Source organism: Theileria orientalis, chromosome 1 (assembly GCF_000740895.1).
Source record: "Theileria orientalis strain Shintoku DNA, chromosome 1, complete genome".
Classification (NCBI taxonomy): Eukaryota; Apicomplexa; class Aconoidasida; order Piroplasmida; family Theileriidae; genus Theileria; species Theileria orientalis.
The window spans coordinates 1,803,859-1,827,090 of record NC_025260.1 but is presented as its reverse complement, the minus strand read 5'-3'; the positions used below and the strand labels follow the sequence as shown (position 1 = coordinate 1,827,090).

Genomic DNA, 23,232 nt, shown 5'->3' with positions numbered 1-23,232 from the left:
GTGTTTCTTTTTCGCCGTGTTATTTTTCCTTTCCTGTCCTTCTTTTTTTTAATCTGCTAGTTATCATTTCTTTTCCACTTTTTAGTCTCATTCACTTAATTTCCTCGTGTATGTGTGTATGACTACTACGCATTAACTTTACCTCCTTATCGTCTCAATATTTACCACTAATACATGCTTACAAGTGTACATTACGTGATATTACATTTATTTTTTCTAAAGGTGCCTTTATTGCTCCCTATTGTTTACACATTTTCCGTTATTGCACATACACACTAATATATCTTACTTTCCTCTTTCAAGTTATGTCGACGGTCTGCGATTATTAAATAGATGCTCCAGCTGTCTGAACGTTTCAAAGCTCGTGTCAAATTTCGAATACAGCAGCGTTTCTGTGAACACTGCCAGCTTCTTCAGCGTGCTGTTGATATCTGCGCGCATCCATTTTCACATCACTTGACTAACCTGTATTCAGCGTTTCCAGGTAACTCCTTATGTGAGTCGGTATTGAAGCTGTGTTGAGCGTCGATATTGTTTTATGTATTTTAAGCTGTGCGAGAATGTGTTTTCCTGGCACTTACTGAGTGTTGAATGACGTCCTTCGCCACGAACTTGACTTTGTTCTGATCCGTTCCGATCATGTTCGCGATGCACAGCCACGATGTTATCCCCCTCAGGTACACGATGCAGAGCAGTAGCATGTTAACCAACTGATAAAACGATTAAAAATTGCCAATGGTAGTGGCAGCAATTGTAGTATTAGTAATAGTAATAGTAGTAATAATATTAATATTAGTAGTAGTATTAGTAGTACTGGTTGTAGTAACTAAATTCCCTATATATGATTTAAAATACGTTTGTTGATATTGTCTTAGATTTGTGGAAACAGTTAAAATACGATGCTACGTATATCAGAAAGGATTGGAACGACGTGTAGAATCCCCTGCTGCGTGAGCCCTTGTAGGTTTGCACGTTTTCGTCCAGTATGTTTATCTTCTGTTCCTTCGTGAACGGGTAGTCTACCAGGTGGTGTAAGTTAAGCCTGCTTTCTTCCATCGTCTCCAGGCACGAATGGACGTAGTTTGACCAGAAATTCAGGCTATTGTCCGCTAGCATTTTATACACCACCAAATCCAGCTGATACCTATCCTTCTTCGAATCCAGGTCGTACGCCGTCAGGTTGATCGTGTTTTTATATCCTGGTCCCGCGGTAAGTTTTCGGAACGGCTGTATGTACGACCTCCGCGACCTCATCGTCTCCTCCTCCGGCATCTTCAGCGAGGGTGGGTTTGACACGTACTTCATGGTTTCGCTGTTCAGCGTGTATGATATGTTTTTACTGTAGTTGTAGGCTGCTCTTGCAAATAGAATCTACACGTGCGTTTGTGGGTTTTACTTGAGTATATGTATGTGCGTCTAACTCCATATATCCATGTCAGTAAACGTGGTTAACACTCTAATGCACTTCTATCTGTGCTCTTACCTCGTCCTGGAGACTAGACTGGTTGTGTACTGGCATCGCATCCAGGTTTTGCATCAGGTCCACGTCCTGAACCATTTTATCTAGCGAATAATCCTACCATGTGCGTCGATTCCACGTTCATCATTTCCAGGTAGTAGTCGCAGAGCGCCAGTGTCCAGAGGAGCGCCAGGAACAACTCCAGCTTCTCCAAGAAGCTACAAAACGTCATTCAAATTTCCAATTACCTGAACGAGAAGTGGTAGTAGTTTGTCGTGCATGGCAGCTGCGAGAGGAAATAATTTACGTCGTACACGAACGACGTGAGCGGGTTGCTGTACTTGAGCGTATCGAGTGACGGGAACGTCGATTGTCCCGCCAGGTGTACCAGTTGCATCACTCCGAAGAGCGACAGCGTCAGGAAGTACGACAGTGTGCAGTGGACCATGTTCTAATGTATTTGTTTGACCCTTGGACTCACCTTCACTAGGTATGAGCGCAGCCTTACGCTAGCCACATTCTGTCTGTCCAACACTCTGCTCACGTCCAAGTTCTGTCTTCTTACTCTCAGAAAGTGCAATAGGCTGTACATTGATCTATAACTTCCTTGGACCTACCATCCTGTCAGCACAAAGCACAGTCTGAACTCCGTGACCTTGAGCTTTATGAACGAGTTTGCTGTGAACAACACCGATAGTACGACCATTAGAATCGACGATAATGATAGTATGTCCAGGTAGAACGAGTTAACGAAGCATCCTACACCTCATTTAGTGTGTGTTATTCACTAATATGCATCACGCAAACTCACCTTTGAATGATATGTGTTTTAGGCAAAACAGGATAATCAAGAAAAGGAACGACGGAGCCACGTTTATGGACACGTTTATGAAATTGACTATTGGTGACCCTACGTGCGTTTACTGATTATATTCGTTAAACTTACTGGCTGAGGTTATCAAGAATCTGAACAGGTTAAAAAGCATAACGTTCAACACTGTCACTAGAAACATCAGCGCGCAGTGGTATTTGAACACTGTGGAGAGGATTTTAATGGAAGATCTCCTTTTAACGTATTCCCAGCCCAAATTCCTAGCCATTCTATTTATACAGACTATTACGTGAGTTAATACATGACATTTGTGTTATTTAAAATTATTTACTCTATTTTCTAGTTTAAAATACATTTGTTAACAAATTTTCTCTGTTAATTGCTACAACATCATACACATCTATGGTGCTGTAAGAAATATGTACGACAGCAATATTTTACTATATTATTGTTTTTGCAGCTTTGCGATGTACAAAGGGCCGAACTCTGATAAATCTGGCATCAGTGAACACCCGTACGTTCTCTTTTCCGGTTTAAACTTGTCGTGACCCGGGCACTCCTTGTTACAGAAGTGTTGGTGTCGACTCAAAACATCATCGTACTCTATATTCACGTGCTTCACGTCCTCGTATGCCTTTAAAATCGTGTTTATTATCTAAAAGTGTTTATCCCTCTCTTTCTTACCAGCTCGTTTTCCATTGGATCCAGGGCGCACGTGCAGTATACCACCGTTCCTCCTGCCTTGAGTAGCGATATTGCTGTTTGGAGTAGCTTCAACTGTCTCTTCGAGTTCTCCTTCACGTTCTTGTAGCTCCACGGCAGACTCTTGCTTATCAGGTGCCTTTCCGACGAGCAGGGTGCGTCGATCAGGATTTTATCAAATTTTCCGAACCTTTGGAACTTACTCGGCAGCGTCGCGTCATAGTTTACAAACTGTATGTGCATTCCTGAAATCAGTTTGTCCGGGATGAACCTTTTCACTGTTTCTGTCATCCTTTTATACCTTGCTTGATTCGGCTCGTTGCACACCAGTAGGGATTCCACGTTTTTCGTGCCCGTGTTCATTTTATTTTTCAGTGCTTCCACGAGCTCAGTTGTTGACAAATTCGAACCGTTGGGGATTCCGCTCAGATTAAACTTCTGTTCATTGAACATGGTTGAGACCAAAATGATTGTCTTGCCTCCTGGAGATGAGCACATGTCCAAAACTCGTTCACCTGGCCTTGCGTCTAGACAGAAGGCTGCGAATGCCGAGGCTCCATCTGAGTGTTAATTAATGTGTGTTCTGCGTTACCTAGATAATATACGTAGTCGTTAAGTCGAGACACCAGGCCATTTGCGTCAAATATATTCTTGTTATATAGTACATTAGATCGTTCTTTTGGCGTTAGTGAGCCATACATTTCTATTTCATAACACCAGGGAAGAACTGTTAGTTTATAAGCCGGCTCGTCATCTGGAATCTGAGAATGGTCAGCCCTGAAATTTTCTAAATCATTCTCATCATTCTGCGGAGGAATATCGGCGTAAAAGGGGGGAATGAGTGCTATGTTTTTAACAGGTTTTTTTAGAGATGAGTACAGTTTATCCCACCTATTCTTAAACAAATTAGAATAGTGGTTTTCAAATAGGATTCCAGGGCCAGGGGATGCGATTTCCATCACAAATTAGCTTCTACTTTAAAAACAGCTACCTTAGTGTACAAATATATGATTTTTTAATAAACAAGTGTAATACTAACTGACTTGTGAGACCCGATATTCAGTTGTTTTAATTAGGCTAAATAATTCATATTGTTGATTTTTGCATATAATTAAATACATGATACACTAGGATATGATTTGTAACATTAAATTTTTAAAATGGATGAAAATAAACCTAAATCTCCTGAGCGTAGAACTGTGAATAAAGTGAGAAGGCCTTCTACCGATTCAAAGAATGAGACTGCTGGCCATTCCAGTTCTTCGAGCAGTTCAGATTGTACACATCATAAAGGTAAAGGCACGGACGTATCTGTTTCTAAAATCAACAGTGTTTCACGCTCTAAACTGGCTGAACAGGCCGTTGCACGACAAAATAGATCCCTGGGCGTCCTAAATGGAGTTCCTACAGAAGTAAAGTTGCCAGTTGCGCCATATGCGTCCACATTGAGGAGGTTGGAGAAGAGGAAAACGGTGAAGGAGCTGAACGAAGATGACTACGTGGCGTGTATGGAGAACATAATAGAGCGTGACTATTTCCCAGACTTGCTGAAGTACAGGTACCTGAAGGCAATATCGGAAGCAGAAAAATCAGGAAACAAGAAGTTGGCGGGCAAGCTGGAGCGAGAATTGGAGATGATCAAGTCGGGGGAGATCAACAACGAAGTGTACCTGAGAACAATAGCAGACGAAAACGTACTGGTGAACCTGGGAAAGGATGGGCTGAAGCTGGACGAATTCAATAGAATATTCTCCTCGGAAGACAACAGAAGCTTCGACAAGCTAATGGAAAAGGACATTCATGATAAAAATGAGAGGACGAAGTGGATGGAGGATGCAGAGCACAGGCACAATTTGGCGCTGGCAGATGTGCAGAAGAAGACGAACGTGGGAGAGAGGTCGACGGGGCTGCAGCTGAATAAGTTTGAAGCAAGGAACCTCTTATTCTTCTCGCCGGATGAGAAGCCGCTGGAGCCGACAGGAGGAGTGATACTGGCGAGAAATACGAATCTGAGCCTGGGCCACAAGGAGTTGGATCAGATGGCAGCACTGCAGGCGAGCAGGACTAACAAAATAAAGAGAAGAAAGGCCGACGAGGAAATATCGGACCTGGTGGTGGCGCACGGAGCCTCGAGAAACAAGGAGCTTCTGGAGAACAGCGGAAACGCGAGTTCGTACGTGTTCACGCCAAAAATAGTGGCCGGCGAGGCGGAGCCGATATTTACTTGGGGCACGATCGGAAGCGTGGAGTCGATTCCGCAGACGCCGGCGCCCACAGGCCGCGACGCGGTAAAGAAGCTGATAAGGGAGGACCCGAGTCTGAGGGAGGGCAAGGAGTTCAACATGCCGAGGCCGCTGGAGAGGGAGGAGATCGCAAACAAGCTGTACCGGAAGCTCAAGGCGCCGAAGACGCCAGCTCGTCCCGACACGCCATTCACGCCGAAAACGCCTCTGATAGTGCAGAAGCTGATCGCGAAGCACTCAAAGGGCGTCGACACTCAGCTGAGGGACTTCTACTCGCTTCGGAAGTACAGGTCGTCGAGGGCCTCTTCACTTTCCTCGAGGAAGTGACGCGGACCGCTCGGCCGCCGTTTTAAACCCTAAACATAGTTTGTAATTAAGAACATAAATACACGTTTACGTTGATACGATTTATTTTCGATTCTTGTTAAAACTTATATACTATGTAGGTCAGTGTATGTTTCATTGAACATGATTTTAGGGGCGTGTTAGTGGTTGATGTTGGCGCTAAGTTACCGATTAGTTGTCAAGTCCGAATTTCCGGAGAACTATTTCCTGGCCGTTTTCGTCCCATTCGGACCTGGAAATCCACATGTTGGAGCTTATGTCCTTCAGCTTGGGCTCGGAGAGAATTGAGCCGCCGCGCCAAGCCATGGTGTGGCGGTCGGGGTGCGCGGTCACCTTCACCTTGTTCCTGCCGCCGGGCGGCGCTATGTCCTGCAGCTCCACCTGGAGGCGCTTCTCGAAGTTCGGAAAGAGTGTGGTGCCGCCCGAAATGAAAATGTTGTCCGTCAGCGTGGTGCGGCTGGTCATGGCGCTCGAGAGGATCGACTTCCAGACAGTCTTGACGATGCCCGGGACGTCGCTGTCCACGATGCTCGGGTTGAAGAGCGCCTCGCAGACGTAGAAGCGCTCCAACGACAGGTCGATCTCGGTGGTCTCCCCGTCGCGGAGCACCATGCCGTCGGGCAGCGTGTACACCTCCTCCAGGTCGAGTCTTTCCTCGTCGGCGTGCGGGTCCAGGGAGCAGAAGCACAGCTTCTCCTTCAGCCTCCGCACCAGCTGGAAGTCGCTTCTGGACGTCAGGTAGTAGCCTCGGGTGCACAGCAGCTTCTGCAGGTACATCGTCAGCTCGAGTCCTCCGAAGTCGACTCGGTTGATTGACGCGCGCTCCGAGTACCCTTCAATCACGGGGATCACCTGCGTGACTCCGTCTCCTATCTCCACCATGGTGCCGGTCAGTTTTCCGAGGCCGTACATGGAAAGCAGCCCCGAGACTGAGATGTTTAGGTCGTCGACGTTGAACTTTTCAAAGAAGATTTCCGACGTCTTCACCCGGTCGCTCGAGGACGAAAAGGGTGCCTCCGTCAGCAGCACTGGCCTGCAATCCGAGTGCAGCTCCAGTTTGTTGAAGCAGTGCTGCCACAGCAACTCGAGTTTGTCGAAATCGGTGATGTGTCCATGGTCGATCAGGTGTGCCAGGGACATGTACTCGAGGTTCGACTCAAAGTCGTCTAAAAAGTAGTACTCGTCGCTGAACTTGTCCTTATACTTGGCACGCGCGTTTGCTACGATCGACGGGACTACGAAAGAGGGACTATAGCTTCCTGAAAGTCCAATTTTTAGAGAAGATGAACCATTGTCTATAACTACACATTGTTCATCCGCCATTTATATGCGCTAAAAGTCTGTATGACTGTACATATTTACAGTAAATATATTTAAATGACAACTATGATACTAAATTACAGTTAAACCAAAACCAAATGACATAGTTAAACATAGGGCAATTATGAATACACATATGCTAAATCAGGTACAAATTAATATTTTTTAATTAACAGAGTCATGTGTTTTATTTGATACTTTGTATAGATTATGTTAACACAAATTTATTTAAAATGCAAATAGGAAGATATAGACTGATTGTGCCCGCAGCCGTTGCAAAGCCGTCGCCTTCTATAGGTCAGACTTTGGGGCCGCTTGGTATAAATATGGCTGCATTTTGTAAAAAGTTCAATGAGAGGACTTCCGCTATTCGTCCGAACGTTCCGATTCAGGTTTTAATAGTTACACAGCAGGACAGGTATGCGATAAGTGTATTCTTCCATCGATTGATTTACCATACAGTTCTTACAAATTCGCGCTGAGGACACCAAGCTCACAGTGGTTCCTCAGAAGAATCGCAAGGATTCCGATGGGAAGTCCGAAACCCAAACACGAGATAGTAGGGAATGTAACGTTAAAGGAGGTACGTATCGACTCCAAGGCCATATTTAATTTATACAGGTGTATCATATCGCAAAGTGCAAATCCATGGATCCTCCGCTGATTGGTGTGCCACTTTATGTCATATGTAAGAGGATTATCGGAACTGCCAATGCAATGGGTATCAGAGTCACCAGAGAATTGTTACCCGAATTCAAAAAAAGGGATTACTTACCAGTATCTAAGTTAGATCAGCTGAAAAAGGAAATAAGAATGCAAAGGCGCTCGTCGAGGAGAACAAAGGGGCAGAGTTGAGCCCATAACACAACCTGGATTCCACTGCATATTTTAAAGCCCTTTTCTGTATTTTAATATTTCTAATTTATTTTAATTGATTTATGCATAAAATGGTAAAATGTGTGATTGTTTTTATTATTAATAACTGATTGTTGTGTCTTAACGTGTACGGCAGCAAGGAGTACAAAAATCCATATTCAGTTTAATTAAATTCTCGCTAGTGTATAGTTTGTATCATATAGTATTAAAGATATGGAGTATAGGTTTAGTTATGATCCTTCTCAACCTATTAGGGAGAATGACCATGTGCTATTAATGGATCACATTAAGAGGTGTTTTGTAATCAAGGTGGAGAGAAACAAGTTAGTTTTGGCCAATCTCACGTAATTTTCAGATTTGTTAAAATCTGTAAGGATAAATTCAAAATCGATACCATAATTGGACTCAATTACGGAGTTATTTTCACCAAAGTCGACAACGAGTGGATTAAGGTCGACAGGAGGGACGACAGGCACGGAAGCTACTGGGACCTGCTGGAGAGCGAGTACCAGGACCAGGAAGATGCGGACTCGGCCCCCTCGAAGGACTTTCGCAGCATCGCAGACGACACTAGGTCCCAGAAGTTGACGGCCGACGACATAAATGAGATGAAGAAGAGTGAGTTTGAGCGTGAGCGATAACAAATTCAGACGTGAACGCCTCGGAGCTGATAACTGCAATCGTTCAGAATTCTGAGACCTTCCAGTCGAGGACCTCCATGTCGAAGGAGAAGTACATTCGTCGCAAGGAGTTCAGGCAAGTGCAATGAAGTGGCTTAATCAGTTCTAAGCAGGCACCTGAAGCTGTTCGAAATACGACACTGCAATTTAATGTCGATTTGTGAGAGCTACTTCGCTGGCTTTCCTCACAAGATAGGGTATTTTGGCAGTTGATAGCAATGCCTGCGCAGGTACATGAGATTCGAATCTCTTGGAATGATGCTGCACTCCGCAAATGTGCAGCAGGGGCACCGGTCAATCGTGTTTGACCACTCTCTGGGCCTCATTACGGGAGCAATCGCACAGCGCTTACAAGGTATTGTGTGCAACTATGTCTGTGTAAACACGTGTTATCGAAATAGCGTATATGTTAACTAGTCATTTGGGGAACTCATTTACTCTAAGGCACTGGTAAAATATACCGACTTGTTACCAAGGGCGTGTCTGACAAAATTGTGCACGAATTGGGGGTAAACTACTATGACAATATACTCTCTGTGGACTATGAACAGGTCATTAGGTACTGCGGAGGCCAGGAACTCGTAAAGAGTGGAGAACCGTCTGATACGGGAAGGGATGAAGCTGACGCCGATCAACCAGCCACTGTGGTCAACGAGCAGGAGTCGCAGTCGAACACTGAGGATGCCGATGCTGATCCAGATGCAGATGCTGACGTTGACTCTGAGCAGCCAGTAAAAAGGAGAAAGAAGGACACACTGCCAGGCATTTACCCCCTGAGCAACGCAACTGAAAGTGACCTGGAGCAGGTTGACCTTGTTATTGGCAACGTGTCCTTTAACAAGTGCGGCAAGAACAACCCCCTGGTTAACCAGTACACTGCCAGTTTAATGAAAATCGCCGACAGGTTTCTTAAAAATGGTACGTTACTCGCACAACGAGTCTAGTCGCTCTTTTCCCACCTAACAACGGCTCTTTAGACGGGAGACTTGTCATGTTTGGGCAACACTTTCAGCCGCTGTCGCAGTGTTACGCGACGATGACCCGATCCAGCCAGTACGTCAACGTGAGGCTCGATGAGACCTTCCTGAGGGAGTTCCAGGTACTGTCCCCGATTTTACTCTCTCTTCAGATTAAGCCCATGTGCACGCACCCTGTGATCACCAAGTGCAGGCCCTGCTGTGGATTTATACTGTCTGCAATTAAGATATCTGGTGAAGGCCCTGTATAGCTCAACATCACTCATGTTTATCACATTTCTTGTATTGGCACACCTATGAGTGTACACTGCACATCCAGTCACTCGTTTTACACACGTTCGTCATACTCATCGCCATTGCTTGGCTATCCACTCATCTCGGGAGCGTTTATGCGATTCATCCTATAATCATGTACAAATTCATGCTATAATCATGTACAAATTCACGCTATAATCATGTACAAATTCATGCTATAATCATGTACAAATTCATGCTATAATCATGTACAAATTCATGCTATAATCATGTACAAATTCATGCTATAATCATGTACAAATTCATGCTATAATCATGTACAAATTCATGCTATAATCATGTACAGATTCATCCTATAATCATGTACAGAGTGCACATATTAGTAAATTACGACGTTTGCGAATGTAGCATAGTACAGCAGTATGGGATACATGATAAACTGTAGTCCGTACTTCAAGTTTAACTCCTGAAAGTGCAATTAGTAGTGTACATAAATCTACTCACATACACGCTTATGTTATGAAATGTCTGTATGTGGTATAATACACATAGGTACATGTTTTAAAGCCATTACATGGCTATTAGCAATAATACACACTGGCACAGTACCACTACCACTAACAGGCATATGTACCTAATTATCATCTTACCACTTGAAATAGATATGACGCTGACACTGTGCTCCATAGCACAAACACGTAGACCATGAGCACCGGTACGATTCTGATGAACCTGGAAAGGAGCCCGAACACCGGCGTCACGCAGAGCGGAAGCAGAGAGTAGCCCAGTATCGTGACCGTCTTCGAGAAGCTGACGTAAGTCTCGTTGAGGAAGTTGAAGAGCATGTATATTCCCAGGTTGCAGAAGACGAAGAGCACGTAGATCGTGCTGAAGCAGATCTTTCCCGATACCATCAGGCACACCGCGAAGGCCACGAAGATCAGCAGGGGGCCGTAGAGGTCGTCGTAGTTCTTGAAGCTCAGACTGCCCCTCTTCGGCAGCAGCACTGACATCATGTGGTTGTATATGTCCACCACGTTGATGCCCAGCTCTTCCAGCAGCGGCGGGTCCTCCTCGTCGTCTCCGTCCGACTGCTGCAGCCTCTGGTTGTAGATCTCTCCGAACTTCGTCAGTTGCGCTCCCAGCTGAGCCGGCAGGGGCGAGAACCCAATTTGAGTCTGACTCATGGCGTGTGTTGAATGTGTCGAGTGGGACGCTCTGCCCAAGTTACTCAAATTTACTGCATTTGCGCTCATTCCCATGCCAGCGTTTGCGCTCACATTCGTAGTTGGCGCCACTGAGTTCGTGTTGAATCCAGGCGTGCTGAAACTCGCTGGCGCCACTATCGGACTTACAGCTGCCTGGTTTGCGAAGGCGCTCTGGCTCATATGACCCTCCGGGTACATCATTGCGTTGTCCTGAGGTTTTTGCGATTGGCTAAAGGCGGTGGGTGACACGTTCCCGTACGCCTGTGCTCCCAGGTTTGCGTACGGGCCCTGGTAACTGGCCGACGCGGAGCTGGCTCCTGCGCTGTAGCTTGGCGCACTTGCGAACCCTGCAGCCGGCGCCCCTAGGCTCTGCGGCTCCCCTGGGTAGCCGCTGTAACCGCTCCCGTGCTGGAGAACTGGGCTAACTGGCGTGCCCTGCTGAAATCGATGGCTGCCTGCTGCAATTGCATTCGGCACGCTCGTTGCCGCTGAAAACGGGGAGCTTGTTGTGTTCGCCGGTATACTGTACGTTTTTGGGAACGGCGACGATACGTTCGTTCCCTGCGTGTACGACTTCGAACTCACGTTACTCCTGCTCCCTATTGACGAGTCTGTTGCTATTGAACTCGTGGAAGTGTAGGCTGCGCCTGCCGGTCCCGAGGAGTGCTGCAACGACTGGTTTTGAAACGGATGTGTTACTGATGACGTGTTTGAGTACGATTCTGCTCCTGAATATCAAATCAGATCATGTTACGGTGTCCTATATTAAGTCGTATTGTGTTACGACATAATATGGGCAGTTATGAGTAAATATATTCATTTTTAGCTGTTTTGTGCATCTATTCTCGTCTGTAACCTACCTTGATTTTGAAACTTCTTTTCATTATCTTTTTCCGATGTATTATCTCCAAATGTGTTATGAAATGCGTGGCGAGATCTTAAGTTACCAGACATTTTAAATATTCCGATTAAAAATACTATGGCCCCTACAAATACATCCTTTTCTCACTAAAATTACAATAGATTAAAACTGAATTGATTTCAAATTACTTTCTGCCTATTTTTTGTTGGGGTCGGAATCATTCGTACAAAACTAGTTAGTTTATTTCTATTTTAAACTGATTTTTGTCCACTTATATAATTTACACCTACTGTTTGTTATTTTCTTCAGTATTTCTATTATAGATAACATATATTGTTATATATTCACTACGTTATTCCACGGTTGATGAGTACACAGCTATTTAAATTCCGTTTTAATTTTATCGTAAAACTCCACCACCCTGTTCGATTTGTTTGTCTTTGATGATATTTTTGTCACGTTCGTGTGATCTCTGTCCAAATATGGGTTTTTACACACTTACGGCTTATACGTGTATAAATCGTACAAAGTCACTTCTCTAAACTCCGTATTTTTTCTCCAGACCTTCATAGTTTCCAGAAGTAGTCTCAGTTCCTTCGAATCCTAATTGTTTTTCTGTTTACTTACTTTCCGTACCTTGAACTTTTTTACTTTGAAGAGCACGTCCAGCAGGTTATAGAACCTATCTATGTATGCGTGCCACCTCGAGAAGTAGTCCTTCGAAAGCTCATCTGTCATCTTCCTCAGCTCTCCTAGTTGCGATTCGTTTAGTTGAGTTCCGCTCAACTGCCTCTTTTTATTGCTTGTTTCCTAGGTGCTGATGCGCGTCGTGTGTAGCCTACCTGACCGGGTGACTCTTCCATGTCCTTCAACTTAAGTTCATTCAGTTTCGCCACTACGCACGCATCGAATGGAGTCTACGGCAACTCGATAATCACTGTTAACCTACGTCACAGCCGTATAAGACCAGGTGGCTGACTAAGCGTTTACTTTCCTTCATTCTGGCAGAAAGGAGTTCCACAAGCGACTCCTCTATAAACGAATTAATATGAAATCTCCAAAATACCTAAAAAGAGAGCATTGTCTGAAGGGACTGGATCCAGGAATCCTAGGAAAAATATGTTTTTACGGTGATGCATACCATTTGATTTGGAGAACTCCCTTAGTTCATCCAATGAGGATAATGGAGTATAGACCTTGCCATTCAGTTCATTTAATTCTTTGTAAACTACATTTAAGTATTTTATGAGATTTTCCTCAGTATATACAAGTTCAAAATACAGGCCGAATGATGGGAGCGATTTCAGTGACCTAAACTCATATTTAACCAGAAAATTACTGACCTTTCATTGTATTCATCATACAGTAACCTTGTCAAATTTGCAACAGAATGGTTAAAACCGTCCATTTTGAGTAAAATAAATCTGATGCCTAATGGTGTGATGAGTCCACTACAGACTCTAGTTGGCAATAAAATTTACTATTTTGTTTTCTCAAACTTGTATACATGATGGAGAATGGAAACACCATTCTTCTCTTTGACTTGGATGAAACTTTGGCCGATTCGTTCCAGGTAAATTTGCATTCTCACCACAACAACGATGTAGGTCGTTTCTCAGGAGATGAAGGAATGTTTGCAAATGTGCATGGACAAAGGGTATCATATTGGCATGGTTTCTGGGTCTGACGTCCAGAAGGTGGAGTTTCAGATGAAACAAGACCGTTAGTGGCTCATTTCACCTATATGTTCAGTCTTCAGCAAACTCGAGTTTGCCTTTTGTGAAAATGGCACTCAGGTGTACCAAAAGGGCAAGTTGGTCCATTCCGAGGTACCTTTGGTCGACACATTTCCCGCGTTTTAGTGTATGCTGAACTACCTAAACGACGCTTACTTGAATGAGCTTTTCAATTACGTGCTGCGCTACATCGCCGACCTGGACATTCCTAAAAAGAGGTACTGGGTGTGCGTTTAACCAGAAGCTTCAGGGGGTGCTTCATCGAAAGGAGGAAGTCGGTCATTAACATCTCCCCAATTGGAAGAAACTGCTCAGAATCCGAGCGCAGGGAGTTTTACGACTTGGACGCCAGGATTAAAGTGCGTCAAAAGCTGCGTGACGACTTGACTGAGAGGTTTGTGTGTTTTCCGTTTAACCGTCAAACTTTTAGATTCAAGGATAAGGAGCCGAAACTTCGTTTTTCCCTAGGCGGCAAGATCTCTGTCGACTGCTTTTTGGATGTTTGTTTACTCGATTTACTTTTTATTAGGGCTGGAGCAAAGAGTTTTGTGTTAAGTTTCTGAGTTCATACAAGACTATTCACTTCTTTGGTGACATGACACACCCGGTATTCAATAGATGCCTCCAACTACTTACACCAATTTATCACACTTAGCATTACTTACACCAATATAGATAGTTACGTCTCTTTCAGTCAAATGTATACTTCTGTATTTGTATCTATTTGATGAATCGTTAATGGTTAATTAATCTATTATTTCTAATTTTTTAGGGTGGAAATGACTATGAGCTGTTCATTCATCCTCGTGTTATTGGACACACTGTTGCAAACTATAGAGACACTATGGAGCAACTGAAAGCGCTCTTCCTCGAAAAAGATTAATGTAGTACATGTATACACACATACATTATATGTTACGAATAGATGTATTTTGTCTTATGGGTATGCATATCCACGTGTACTGGTATTTTTATGTATAATACATGTACTGGTATATTTGAGATGATATAAGTGTTATATACCTGTGTGTACAATGGATGTGTTATTATAAAATTTAAGGGACTGAACACATATAAACCATCACGTTTATGCTGGCGTGTACTTGGTGCCTTCGCGTTATCACGCAGTAAATACACTTATGAGCGGTTAAATTGCATAAAATTAAATTTCAATTTCTTGGGCCTGCTCCGCCTTCACATCGAGCGGATCCTGGCTGCCCTGGAGGCCGTCCCTGGGCTCACCCTTGGGCGCAGTCGCGGGGCCGTCAACGGCAGCGCCGTCCTTGCCTGTCGAGGCCGACTTTGCGTCGGGCGCCTCCCTCGCCTCGGCGTGTGCGCCGTTGGGCGCCGCCCCGTTCACCGTCGGCTTTTCCACGTGATTCGCCTCCGGGTTTTTGCTGCTGATGTAGATCTGCGACTTTTCCAGCAGCTCCTTCACCAGCTTCTCCTTCTTGCAGAAGTCCTCGAAGCCCAGGACAACGAGCTGCTGCTTAAAGAAGTCCCTCAGGTTGTTGCCCACGGTCGCCACCCACGTCTCCGGCTTGTTGTACTTCGCGCAGTTTTCAAATATCAGGAGCACGTCGTCGACGAACTCCTGCGGGTCCGTGTACGTGTACTTTCTCAGCTTCCCTCGTATGCAGCTGAATGACATTGGCTTTTTGATGATGTCGTAGTAGTCCGGGCAGTTCTGCTTCTTCGCGTCGACTGGCTTGTCGAAGACGTAGCCTCCCTCCTGCTTCAGCAGGCTGCTCAGCAGGTTCTGCGCGAGCGAGTACCACTGCTTCAGCAGCGGGTTTCTCAGTGCGTTTGTCGGCGGGAATGCTGCCTCCTTGTCCCACTTCGCCAGTTCCGGGAACCTCATTTCGAACTCCTGCACCTTCACCAGTGGCGCGTCCAGCCACAGCTTATCGTCTTCTGGGAACGGGCGGAACTGCAGTCTGTACCTCTTCGGCTTCTTGCTCAGCACGTCTCCGCTGACCACTGGCACTCCGCTGAATGGATCCGGCTCGAACGACCCCTGATATTTAAATTAGCTTACGATATGGAGCTGGTGCGCCTTGGAGTGACTTTTCCACTGTGCACTCACTACTCTCTATGCACTAACTCACTACTCTCCATGCACTAACTCATTACTCTCTATGCACTAACTCACTACTCTCCATGCACTAACTCATTACTCTCTATGCACTAACTGACTGGCCTTCATACTCTACCTACCTAACTAACTAACTAACTACTGCACTAAAGACGGTATTTCTTTTCTGTGCACTTCTGCTTAAAACTTACTGATAGCTCTGATTCTAGTGTTCGCTTCGGCTGCGGTGCTGACGCCGACTTTTCCGAACTCGACTTTTTTAACAGGCTGACTATTTCGTTGTGTCCCTTTGATTTTGCGAACGAGAGTGCTGTTCTTCTCTGCAGGTCCTTCCACGAGTAGTTGATGTTGTTTTCCAGCAGGAGCTTCACCACGTCCACTCTTCCGTCTCTCGCTGCGTAGAAAAGACACGTTTGGCTATTTGTGTCGATTATGTTTACGTCTGCTCCGTGTTCCAGCAGCACCTTTATCACTTCTGCGTGTCCGTCTCTTGCTGCGTAGAACGTGCACGTTTGTCCCAGTCGATCTTTATGGTTCGGGTTACATCCGTGTTTCGAGAAGTATGAGCACAGCTCTCCTCTTCCGTCTCTCGCTGCGTAGAACAGGCACGTTTGTCCTATCAGGTCCACGTGGTTCGGGTTACACAGTGTATACGTCTCCACTAGCAGCTTCGCTATTTCCAGACTCTCTTCGTTCGACTTGTGTGAGAGTTGGCAGAGCGGCGTTATTTTTGTGTTTTCGTCCACCAGCTCTTCTAGTGTTTTTTCCGCCACTTTACTCTGACTCTCTCCTTCTTCCTCCTTCTTTGTTCCTGGTGCATCTTTAGGCGTCGACTCCGCCTTACTTCTGTGTGATTCATATTTACTTTTAAGTACTTCCTTGAGTTCTGCTAGTGTACCTGTCATCAAGGCTTTAACCAGTGGGTTATTTAAATAATTTTCGTGGTATGTGGTCATATTTTATGTTTAATTTCTGATAAAATGGGAAACTATAATTTACAACCTTTAAAATTTTTTATATGTGGAATCACGTAGGTGACATAGCGTCATTTGGGTACTTTAGATAGTTCAGAATTGTTTGTTTTGAGATGAATACATTAAATACATATATTCTACTCAATGTTTTGTCTGTGTTTGTAATGAAATATTATTCAAATGTTTGTCGTTCAGCCAAGAATCTAACCCCAGAGATGTTAAATAGTATGTATCATAAAGTATCTTATACGTTTCAAAACTCATAAAATTTAACATATTTTAATTTAGAGCATCTATTATTTGAAATTTGTGTTTAGGTTTCTGACTCTAGCCACTTCTAGATACGTAGCCAGATTTGTGTAACATGTTGTACATATATACTTCAGACCTGAAAATATTTATGGAATAGTATACCAAAATCCTGTGTGTATTGAAAAAATAAACTATTCCTACCTTCCTTGGTTTCCCACTTAACCTTCGTCATCGTCTGTTTAATCTTATCACACCTCCAACACCTATTAGAATTTATTTACATATTAATAAATATTTTCTCATAAATATATACTCTACTAAAAATTAATAGTTGATATAACAGAAACTGACATAAATGACTGTAGCGATGAGTATTTAGTCACTGTAGCCTGATTAGGTTGAAAAGATGAGTCCAAATGTTTCTTAGGATTAGGGTCAAACTTCTTCAATAGCTTAACAGCCTTATTCTTCTCTCTAAGAGAGGATGAAGAATTGAGAATTTTCAATAAATCCGATTTCTTAAGATCTGTTTTTTTGACCATTATATAAATTAGAATTATTCTAAGAATACTGTTTGAAATGTGTTTAAAAATAAAAACGATAATATGTTAAATTTATAAATAATCTACAGCAATGTAAAGAAAAACCAAGGTATATACAAACGTTAATTACATATTAGCCAAAAGCTCAATATTTTATAAATCAACGAATAAATAAACAAATATAAATAAATACAAACTGTTCTGTAGTCATATAAACCGAATTAATAGTTAAAATTGGAATCTACAGTTGGTGATGTGAGGTAATAGTTGAGACTAAATATATTAGTTAGAATTCCACTTAATTTTGCTACTCGTTCCATTTTTTACAAAATGAATACATTTTAATCACACGATTAATATGCCTGAATCATTATCTGAGAAACTTTACGGGTGTGTCAAAATACCGTCCTGCCTGAATAGCAGGATCAGACAGCATTACATAACGATTCTAAAGGACCTTTTAACAGTAGAATACACAGGAAAGAGCAGGTACTGCGACTCCGGCGTAAGTAGAATTCCATAGTGGTCATCCGTTGCGTAGTCAGTGCAATCAGACACATGTGCTCCGACAAACTGCCCATTGTACTACTACGAAGTGGAAATTCTCAAATGCGACAACCAGCCTAAAATAGTGGTAGGATTCTCGTACAACAATTTCCACTTGAATCGACACCCAGGATCAGAACCCAAGTAAGTTTGGACCCATAAACACCCTGTGCAGCTCACTAGGATACAAATCGGAGGACGGGTACTGTATGAACGGCACGTCGAAATCGGATAACTACGGGCCCTCGTATGGAAAGGGCGATGTGATCGGATGCGGAATCAACTACCTGAAACAGAATTATTTCTTCACAAAGAACGGGTCATTCCTAGGTAAAGAAGGTGTGATTAAAAAAGACTGTAGGGAACGCCGGAAACTTATTTCACATAGACAACTATCCCACAGTTGGGTTAAACTCGTACGGAGAGTCAGTTAAATTCAATTTCAACGGACCATTTAAGTTTAACATAGAGGAATACTTTAAGGTGAGCAGAGCTTTCGACACAGTTCGTAGAAAATACTGAGCACCGAAAGGGAGGAAATAAACGCCACGCCCGTTTCAAAAGACATAACCAACGGAATTGTTAAATATTATCTGCTTCATAGAGGGTATTCACGGACGCTAAAGGCCTTTAAGAACGAAGCAAACAAAGGTAGGTGTCACATAACGGTAGTGGTAGCCCTAAAGAGATTACGCCTAATTAGTGACTGGTATAGCCGGTAATTGCCATCCTTGCCATGTCGCACTGTAGAACAAGGGGTGGTCTCTGATTATTTGGCCATTTAAAGTCATTCAGTTTATTGGTTGCCTCTAAAGTTGACAGTACCTCACGAAACCTTTAGGCGATATGAATGTAGACTATTTGAACGGTGATAAGAAGGAAAATTTCATCGATAAACTGTACATTTCAAATGAAGTTGTAAACAAGATGGAGTCGACGTTGGAAAAGAGATCAGGTATTGGAGATGATGGAAATGGATGCTCAGAAATAATTGATAACATACTCAAGGGGAACATTACAAAGGCATTGAAAGCGCTTTCAGACGCGTTTCCGCACATACAAGTACGTTGGAGTAGTTAGGATCTACGGAACTAAGCTGAGCCATGAACAGAAAAACTCAATGGCCTACATAATGCTGGTCACGCAAAACTTTATCGAAATGCTGAGGTCGGGGACTGACATACAGAAGTCCCTCAGGTGGCTGCAGGACTACAGCAGGAAGCTGATGCCTAACGGATCTGAGGAGCTGGAGAATTTTTTTGAGAACGATAAGGTCAAACAGGTATTCCAGGTAAGCTCCTGCTCATGCTGTAAATAATGGCTGTTTACCCTTGAATTTAAATGAAATAACCCGTGAATTTAAATATTTCGTAGGAGTCATGTGGACTACTGGCATACCAGGACTTGGAGAACAGCCCGCTCAAGGATAACTTGCTAAACAAGAGGAGGATGGAAACGGCCATAGTAGTGAATGACACCATCCTAAGTAAGAACACCCCTAAGAATCTCATGGATACTTAGACAAAGATTCCGCAGACCTATCGAGCTTGAAGATAATAATCCAGTACCTGGTGCTGGGAAGGTATAGTTTGCGCGCTCGTATCTAAAATTCGTTAGGAAACTGCTCAAGGAGATCAACGGGAACACCGGCCCCCTGTACTCTACCCATGATCTGTGTTCACCACTCATGAAGTTCCAGAACTGACAGTAGCATAACTTGTTGCCATAAGATACGTACGTATTCACCGTGCAAATATATAATAGAGTACCCCTGTGAGTATATAACGACGGTAGATAGACTACTAGAGCGTATGCGAGTGGTACGAACGTTGATAGAGGACGATATTATAACCTTATAAATCGGTAATTTTACTCCTTTTTCTCCTTAAACCTCAAGTATCGAAGGCGGTCCATCCTGATGTAGTTGTTGAGTAAGGAAATCGCCTTGGAAGTGATCTCGCGTGAATCGCCGTACTCAATCTTGGGAGCGAAGCTGACGGAGTCAATCCGGAACATCTTTCCTCCTTCCATGGAAGAGAAACGGTCCTGAAAAGGTATAAGTGCTAAATGATAGGATTAATGCCTATAAATGTGTATGATGAGTACCAATGCCTTCTTCCTAGTCATGGTGATGCGATATTGAATGAAAATATAAGTTATGCCGATAAAAGAAACTAGTCCCAAAAACTTCTTATAAGAGGTATGAATGGATGGTAGCATAAATATAATATGCCTTTCCTGATGTGGATAAATAATTAATAATTCAATGGGAGAATTGTACCCGATTTTGGTAACAGGAAAATTCTGTGTAATTTAAATTTACACAATTTCATGTAATATAGGCGCCATTTAATTTGATATGGTAAAGAAACGGAGAGTTTCACAAAGCGCCTCCGGAAATGACAGCTCGGACCAAAAGGTTGAGAAGGATGTGGGCAGCAACTTGGATTCTCAGCCCTCGTATAAGCACAACGATGACTCCAGGCAGCCTTCTGAGCCCGTTTCACTCGAAAATCGGTTTAAACCCATGGGCAAACACCTCGGGGAGGGCACGTATGGTCACGTTGTCAAGGCCGTCGACACACTAACAGGAAAGTTGGAACTACAGCTAATACTTATGCTCATACGATTTATATACTACACACACAGCAATCTCTCGATAGTACATAATGTTTGCTACGTAAAATCTGGTATCTGCTCACCTATACACTTCATATTGACGCTGGCTTATGAGATGAATCAGAATGGTGGCCATCAAGAAGGTCAAGAACATCGAGTACAAGAGGGGAGTCACCAAGGACCGCCAGCTGGTCGGAATGCTGGGGATCCACTTTACGACACTGCGTGAGCTGAAGATAATGAACGAACTCCAGCACGAGAACCTGATGGGCGTCGTCGCTGTGTACGTCAAGGACGGCTTCATCAACATAGTCATGGACGTCATGTCCAGCGACCTCAAGAAGGTGATAGACAGCAAGGTGCGTCTGAGCGAGCCGAACGTGAAGTGCATACTGAATCAAATACTCACGGGCCTGGTGATACTCCACGAGTCCTCGTTCGCACACCGCGACCTGTCGCCGGCAAACATATTCATCGACTCGGGCGGCGTGTGCAAAATCGCAGATTTCGGACTCGCGAGGAAAACTGTGCACCCTCCAGTGCTGAGAGAGTGCACCGACCTCGAGACCATGGACCTCAACGCCTCCAGGGAGAGAATGACCTTCAAGGTCGTGACGCTCTGGTACAGGTCCCCGGAGCTGCTCATGGGCGCCGACTGTTACCATTTCGCCTGCGATCTCTGGAGTGTGGGCTGCATTTTTGCAGAGCTGCTTTCCGGAAGGCCCCTGTTCCCTGGCTCTAATGAAATCGATCAGCTCGGTAAAATTTATAACCTTCTTGGGACCCCCGAGGCTATGTGGCCTGGCTCCACAAAGCTACCCCTCTATACGCAATTCACCTTTTCTCATCCCAAAGAGCTATCTTCCCAGTTTCCTCGTAAGTTACTGTGCACGGTTTTACGTTACTAAAATGTGCAACTAACGCTATAGGCTCCTGTATTTACCAAACTAGTATCATTATACTTATCTAAAACTAATCGAACACTGCTCTATCATCAATATAACTGCTTAAGACAGCATTTGTTTATAAAGATAAATGTGCTATGTAGATGCAAATCCAATTGCTCTAGATCTACTTGACAGTTTACTGAAATTGAATCCCAATGAGCGAATAACTGCCAAAAGTGTAAGTTATACTCTAACACAATACTCTATGCAGTTTTTTGTATTAGTGGTGTATTACGGTGTAATACAATTCCTTGTATAATAACTTATTTAACACAATATTATATGACTAACGTTATATTTGTGGAATAACGTTTAGGCTCTGGAGCATGAGTATTTTAGGGCACAGCCGTTGATGTGCAAACCAAAGGATTTGCCGTTTGATTTTATAGAGCAACACTCATGAATACTTGTTAAATTTAATGATATTAATTGTGCTTAATGGTTTTTGTATATGGATAATACTCCCTAATTGGGCCAATAACTGTTAAAAGGAGAACCTGTTTATCATATATAGGTATAAATTTGTATATTGGTATTATTAAACTGGAGTATGATCCACTAAAATGGTACGCATAGGGCCGTGTATAAATTGTTGGAGAGGGTTCCATTGAAAAGACAAATTAAAAATTTATATATTCATTATCAGTTTGTTTTGCTAGACATTTTGGTCTCTTTTTACAGGGTTGTTTGAATTTATAATCACTAAGATTCTTTTTAAATCATTCTGAGGTCATTTAAGAAAATATTATGTTATTACTCAACATGATCAAATATCGAGCTAGTATGATAACAGTATTCATATATATAATGTAAATGATACTTTATTTTATCTTAATCAACTCAAGCCACTACTATCAAAAAGAATTTATGTGGGTCAATAAAAATACACGATATTATATTTAAAACAAACGGTTATTTACTTTATATCAGCATAACAACAATAATACACATATATATCAACATATTTTTCTAGAATGATTCATATTACATTCTAACTTGTTTTGAATATCTACCTCTCGCTAGCTATCCTAAAGTGGAATCTCGTATTATATATGTAAATACTCAAAATTATTTGCTATTGTCATATATTGATATAAATTATAATATTTCAAATTCAATGACGCTAGATTTGAAGAGATGTGTAAACGAACATGATTATTGCGAGAATCTCAATTTTAACTCCGAAGATTCTAACTCGAATCTTACAAATGAAAGAGTCAATAGAAAATTTTAACTCATATTATAATTTAATAATGTGATTTATATTTTCATAATCTTACACATATATATTTACACACATGATTTCATATAAATAAACGCGTGTATATTTGAGGTTCACGATTAAATATTCGTTTAGTGATAAATATTCTAAAATTTTATAAATATCTTTACGATTCGTATTTAAATATACTGAATTAGTATTTGTTCCATAACAATAACAAAGGTACCTAAAATTATTCTCAATATCGATTCGGTTGTCTGAATCTATAAGATTAAAGCAGAAATCAAAAAGATCCAATGTATATGTTTTACACAAATATTCCAACTATACCATAATCTTGATATTTGATATATTATCAGATTATAGATCAATTATCCACTATAAACAGTTAAAATATTATACATATAATCATGTAAAAATGAGTATTAATATATTTGACCATCACACTTTAAAACATATATTTTCAATATTTGGTATTATGTGGACAGTTGAAATACACAGCTTATTTCAATATCACATACCACATCTATTAAATGAAAA

The 23,232-nt window shown here is 42.7% G+C and overlaps 14 protein-coding genes across 14 annotated transcripts; 6 read left to right on the top strand and 8 right to left on the bottom strand.

The window, feature by feature from the left end:
- Nucleotides 1-303: 303 nt before the first annotated feature.
- TOT_010000748 (conserved hypothetical protein) lies at nucleotides 304-2,559 on the bottom strand (the record flags this gene model as incomplete). Its single annotated transcript, XM_009691295.1, has 11 exons — nucleotides 304-431; nucleotides 466-550; nucleotides 582-710; nucleotides 856-1,371; nucleotides 1,484-1,549; nucleotides 1,581-1,677; nucleotides 1,708-1,910; nucleotides 1,941-2,043; nucleotides 2,077-2,218; nucleotides 2,271-2,369; nucleotides 2,406-2,559. The coding sequence occupies 11 exons, from the start codon at nucleotides 2,557-2,559 to the stop codon at nucleotides 304-306; spliced, it is 1,722 nt and encodes a 573-aa protein (XP_009689590.1).
- Nucleotides 2,560-2,736: 177 nt separating this feature from the next.
- TOT_010000747 (uncharacterized protein) lies at nucleotides 2,737-3,952 on the bottom strand (the record flags this gene model as incomplete). Its single annotated transcript, XM_009691294.1, has 3 exons — nucleotides 2,737-2,925; nucleotides 2,976-3,553; nucleotides 3,586-3,952. The coding sequence occupies 3 exons, from the start codon at nucleotides 3,950-3,952 to the stop codon at nucleotides 2,737-2,739; spliced, it is 1,134 nt and encodes a 377-aa protein (XP_009689589.1).
- A 201-nt stretch (nucleotides 3,953-4,153) lies between these two features.
- TOT_010000746 (conserved hypothetical protein) lies at nucleotides 4,154-5,563 on the top strand (the record flags this gene model as incomplete). Its single annotated transcript, XM_009691293.1, has 1 exon — nucleotides 4,154-5,563. One exon carries the CDS (start codon nucleotides 4,154-4,156, stop codon nucleotides 5,561-5,563), a length of 1,410 nt encoding a protein of 469 aa, XP_009689588.1.
- Nucleotides 5,564-5,752: 189 nt separating this feature from the next.
- TOT_010000745 (actin) lies at nucleotides 5,753-6,904 on the bottom strand (the record flags this gene model as incomplete). The annotated part of the gene is made up of 1 exon (XM_009691292.1): nucleotides 5,753-6,904. The coding sequence occupies one exon, from the start codon at nucleotides 6,902-6,904 to the stop codon at nucleotides 5,753-5,755; it is 1,152 nt and encodes a 383-aa protein (XP_009689587.1).
- A 230-nt stretch (nucleotides 6,905-7,134) lies between these two features.
- Nucleotides 7,135-7,756, top strand: TOT_010000744 (ribosomal protein L11; the record flags this gene model as incomplete). The annotated part of the gene is made up of 3 exons (XM_009691291.1): nucleotides 7,135-7,319; nucleotides 7,364-7,484; nucleotides 7,523-7,756. 3 exons carry the CDS (start codon nucleotides 7,135-7,137, stop codon nucleotides 7,754-7,756), a joined length of 540 nt encoding a protein of 179 aa, XP_009689586.1.
- A 234-nt stretch (nucleotides 7,757-7,990) lies between these two features.
- On the top strand, nucleotides 7,991-9,685 carry TOT_010000743 (uncharacterized protein; the record flags this gene model as incomplete). The annotated part of the gene is made up of 6 exons (XM_009691290.1): nucleotides 7,991-8,100; nucleotides 8,133-8,395; nucleotides 8,428-8,537; nucleotides 8,674-8,812; nucleotides 8,902-9,375; nucleotides 9,435-9,685. 6 exons carry the CDS (start codon nucleotides 7,991-7,993, stop codon nucleotides 9,683-9,685), a joined length of 1,347 nt encoding a protein of 448 aa, XP_009689585.1.
- Nucleotides 9,686-10,330: 645 nt separating this feature from the next.
- On the bottom strand, nucleotides 10,331-11,851 carry TOT_010000742 (uncharacterized protein; the record flags this gene model as incomplete). The annotated part of the gene is made up of 3 exons (XM_009691289.1): nucleotides 10,331-10,867; nucleotides 10,931-11,625; nucleotides 11,758-11,851. The coding sequence occupies 3 exons, from the start codon at nucleotides 11,849-11,851 to the stop codon at nucleotides 10,331-10,333; spliced, it is 1,326 nt and encodes a 441-aa protein (XP_009689584.1).
- A 286-nt stretch (nucleotides 11,852-12,137) lies between these two features.
- Nucleotides 12,138-13,167, bottom strand: TOT_010000741 (hypothetical protein; the record flags this gene model as incomplete). Its single annotated transcript, XM_009691288.1, has 7 exons — nucleotides 12,138-12,231; nucleotides 12,262-12,362; nucleotides 12,396-12,569; nucleotides 12,602-12,676; nucleotides 12,709-12,789; nucleotides 12,854-13,070; nucleotides 13,103-13,167. The coding sequence occupies 7 exons, from the start codon at nucleotides 13,165-13,167 to the stop codon at nucleotides 12,138-12,140; spliced, it is 807 nt and encodes a 268-aa protein (XP_009689583.1).
- Nucleotides 13,168-13,266: 99 nt separating this feature from the next.
- Nucleotides 13,267-14,378, top strand: TOT_010000740 (phosphomannomutase; the record flags this gene model as incomplete). The annotated part of the gene is made up of 8 exons (XM_009691287.1): nucleotides 13,267-13,332; nucleotides 13,367-13,481; nucleotides 13,512-13,588; nucleotides 13,622-13,713; nucleotides 13,746-13,889; nucleotides 13,926-13,995; nucleotides 14,025-14,102; nucleotides 14,268-14,378. The coding sequence occupies 8 exons, from the start codon at nucleotides 13,267-13,269 to the stop codon at nucleotides 14,376-14,378; spliced, it is 753 nt and encodes a 250-aa protein (XP_009689582.1).
- A 279-nt stretch (nucleotides 14,379-14,657) lies between these two features.
- TOT_010000739 (uncharacterized protein) lies at nucleotides 14,658-16,546 on the bottom strand (the record flags this gene model as incomplete). Its single annotated transcript, XM_009691286.1, has 2 exons — nucleotides 14,658-15,512; nucleotides 15,782-16,546. The coding sequence occupies 2 exons, from the start codon at nucleotides 16,544-16,546 to the stop codon at nucleotides 14,658-14,660; spliced, it is 1,620 nt and encodes a 539-aa protein (XP_009689581.1).
- Nucleotides 16,547-16,860: 314 nt separating this feature from the next.
- Nucleotides 16,861-17,358, bottom strand: TOT_010000738 (conserved hypothetical protein; the record flags this gene model as incomplete). The annotated part of the gene is made up of 3 exons (XM_009691285.1): nucleotides 16,861-16,952; nucleotides 16,979-17,079; nucleotides 17,168-17,358. The coding sequence occupies 3 exons, from the start codon at nucleotides 17,356-17,358 to the stop codon at nucleotides 16,861-16,863; spliced, it is 384 nt and encodes a 127-aa protein (XP_009689580.1).
- A 358-nt stretch (nucleotides 17,359-17,716) lies between these two features.
- TOT_010001292 (uncharacterized protein) lies at nucleotides 17,717-19,425 on the top strand (the record flags this gene model as incomplete). The annotated part of the gene is made up of 9 exons (XM_009691284.1): nucleotides 17,717-17,863; nucleotides 17,900-18,048; nucleotides 18,080-18,234; nucleotides 18,266-18,387; nucleotides 18,417-18,555; nucleotides 18,746-18,859; nucleotides 18,890-18,966; nucleotides 19,016-19,195; nucleotides 19,279-19,425. 9 exons carry the CDS (start codon nucleotides 17,717-17,719, stop codon nucleotides 19,423-19,425), a joined length of 1,230 nt encoding a protein of 409 aa, XP_009689579.1.
- TOT_010000736 (hypothetical protein) lies at nucleotides 19,387-20,031 on the bottom strand (the record flags this gene model as incomplete). The annotated part of the gene is made up of 3 exons (XM_009691283.1): nucleotides 19,387-19,675; nucleotides 19,778-19,950; nucleotides 20,011-20,031. 3 exons carry the CDS (start codon nucleotides 20,029-20,031, stop codon nucleotides 19,387-19,389), a joined length of 483 nt encoding a protein of 160 aa, XP_009689578.1.
- A 232-nt stretch (nucleotides 20,032-20,263) lies between these two features.
- TOT_010000735 (cyclin-dependent kinase CRK3) lies at nucleotides 20,264-22,704 on the top strand (the record flags this gene model as incomplete). Its single annotated transcript, XM_009691282.1, has 4 exons — nucleotides 20,264-20,499; nucleotides 20,648-21,399; nucleotides 21,572-21,648; nucleotides 22,444-22,704. 4 exons carry the CDS (start codon nucleotides 20,264-20,266, stop codon nucleotides 22,702-22,704), a joined length of 1,326 nt encoding a protein of 441 aa, XP_009689577.1.
- Nucleotides 22,705-23,232: the final 528 nt, after the last annotated feature.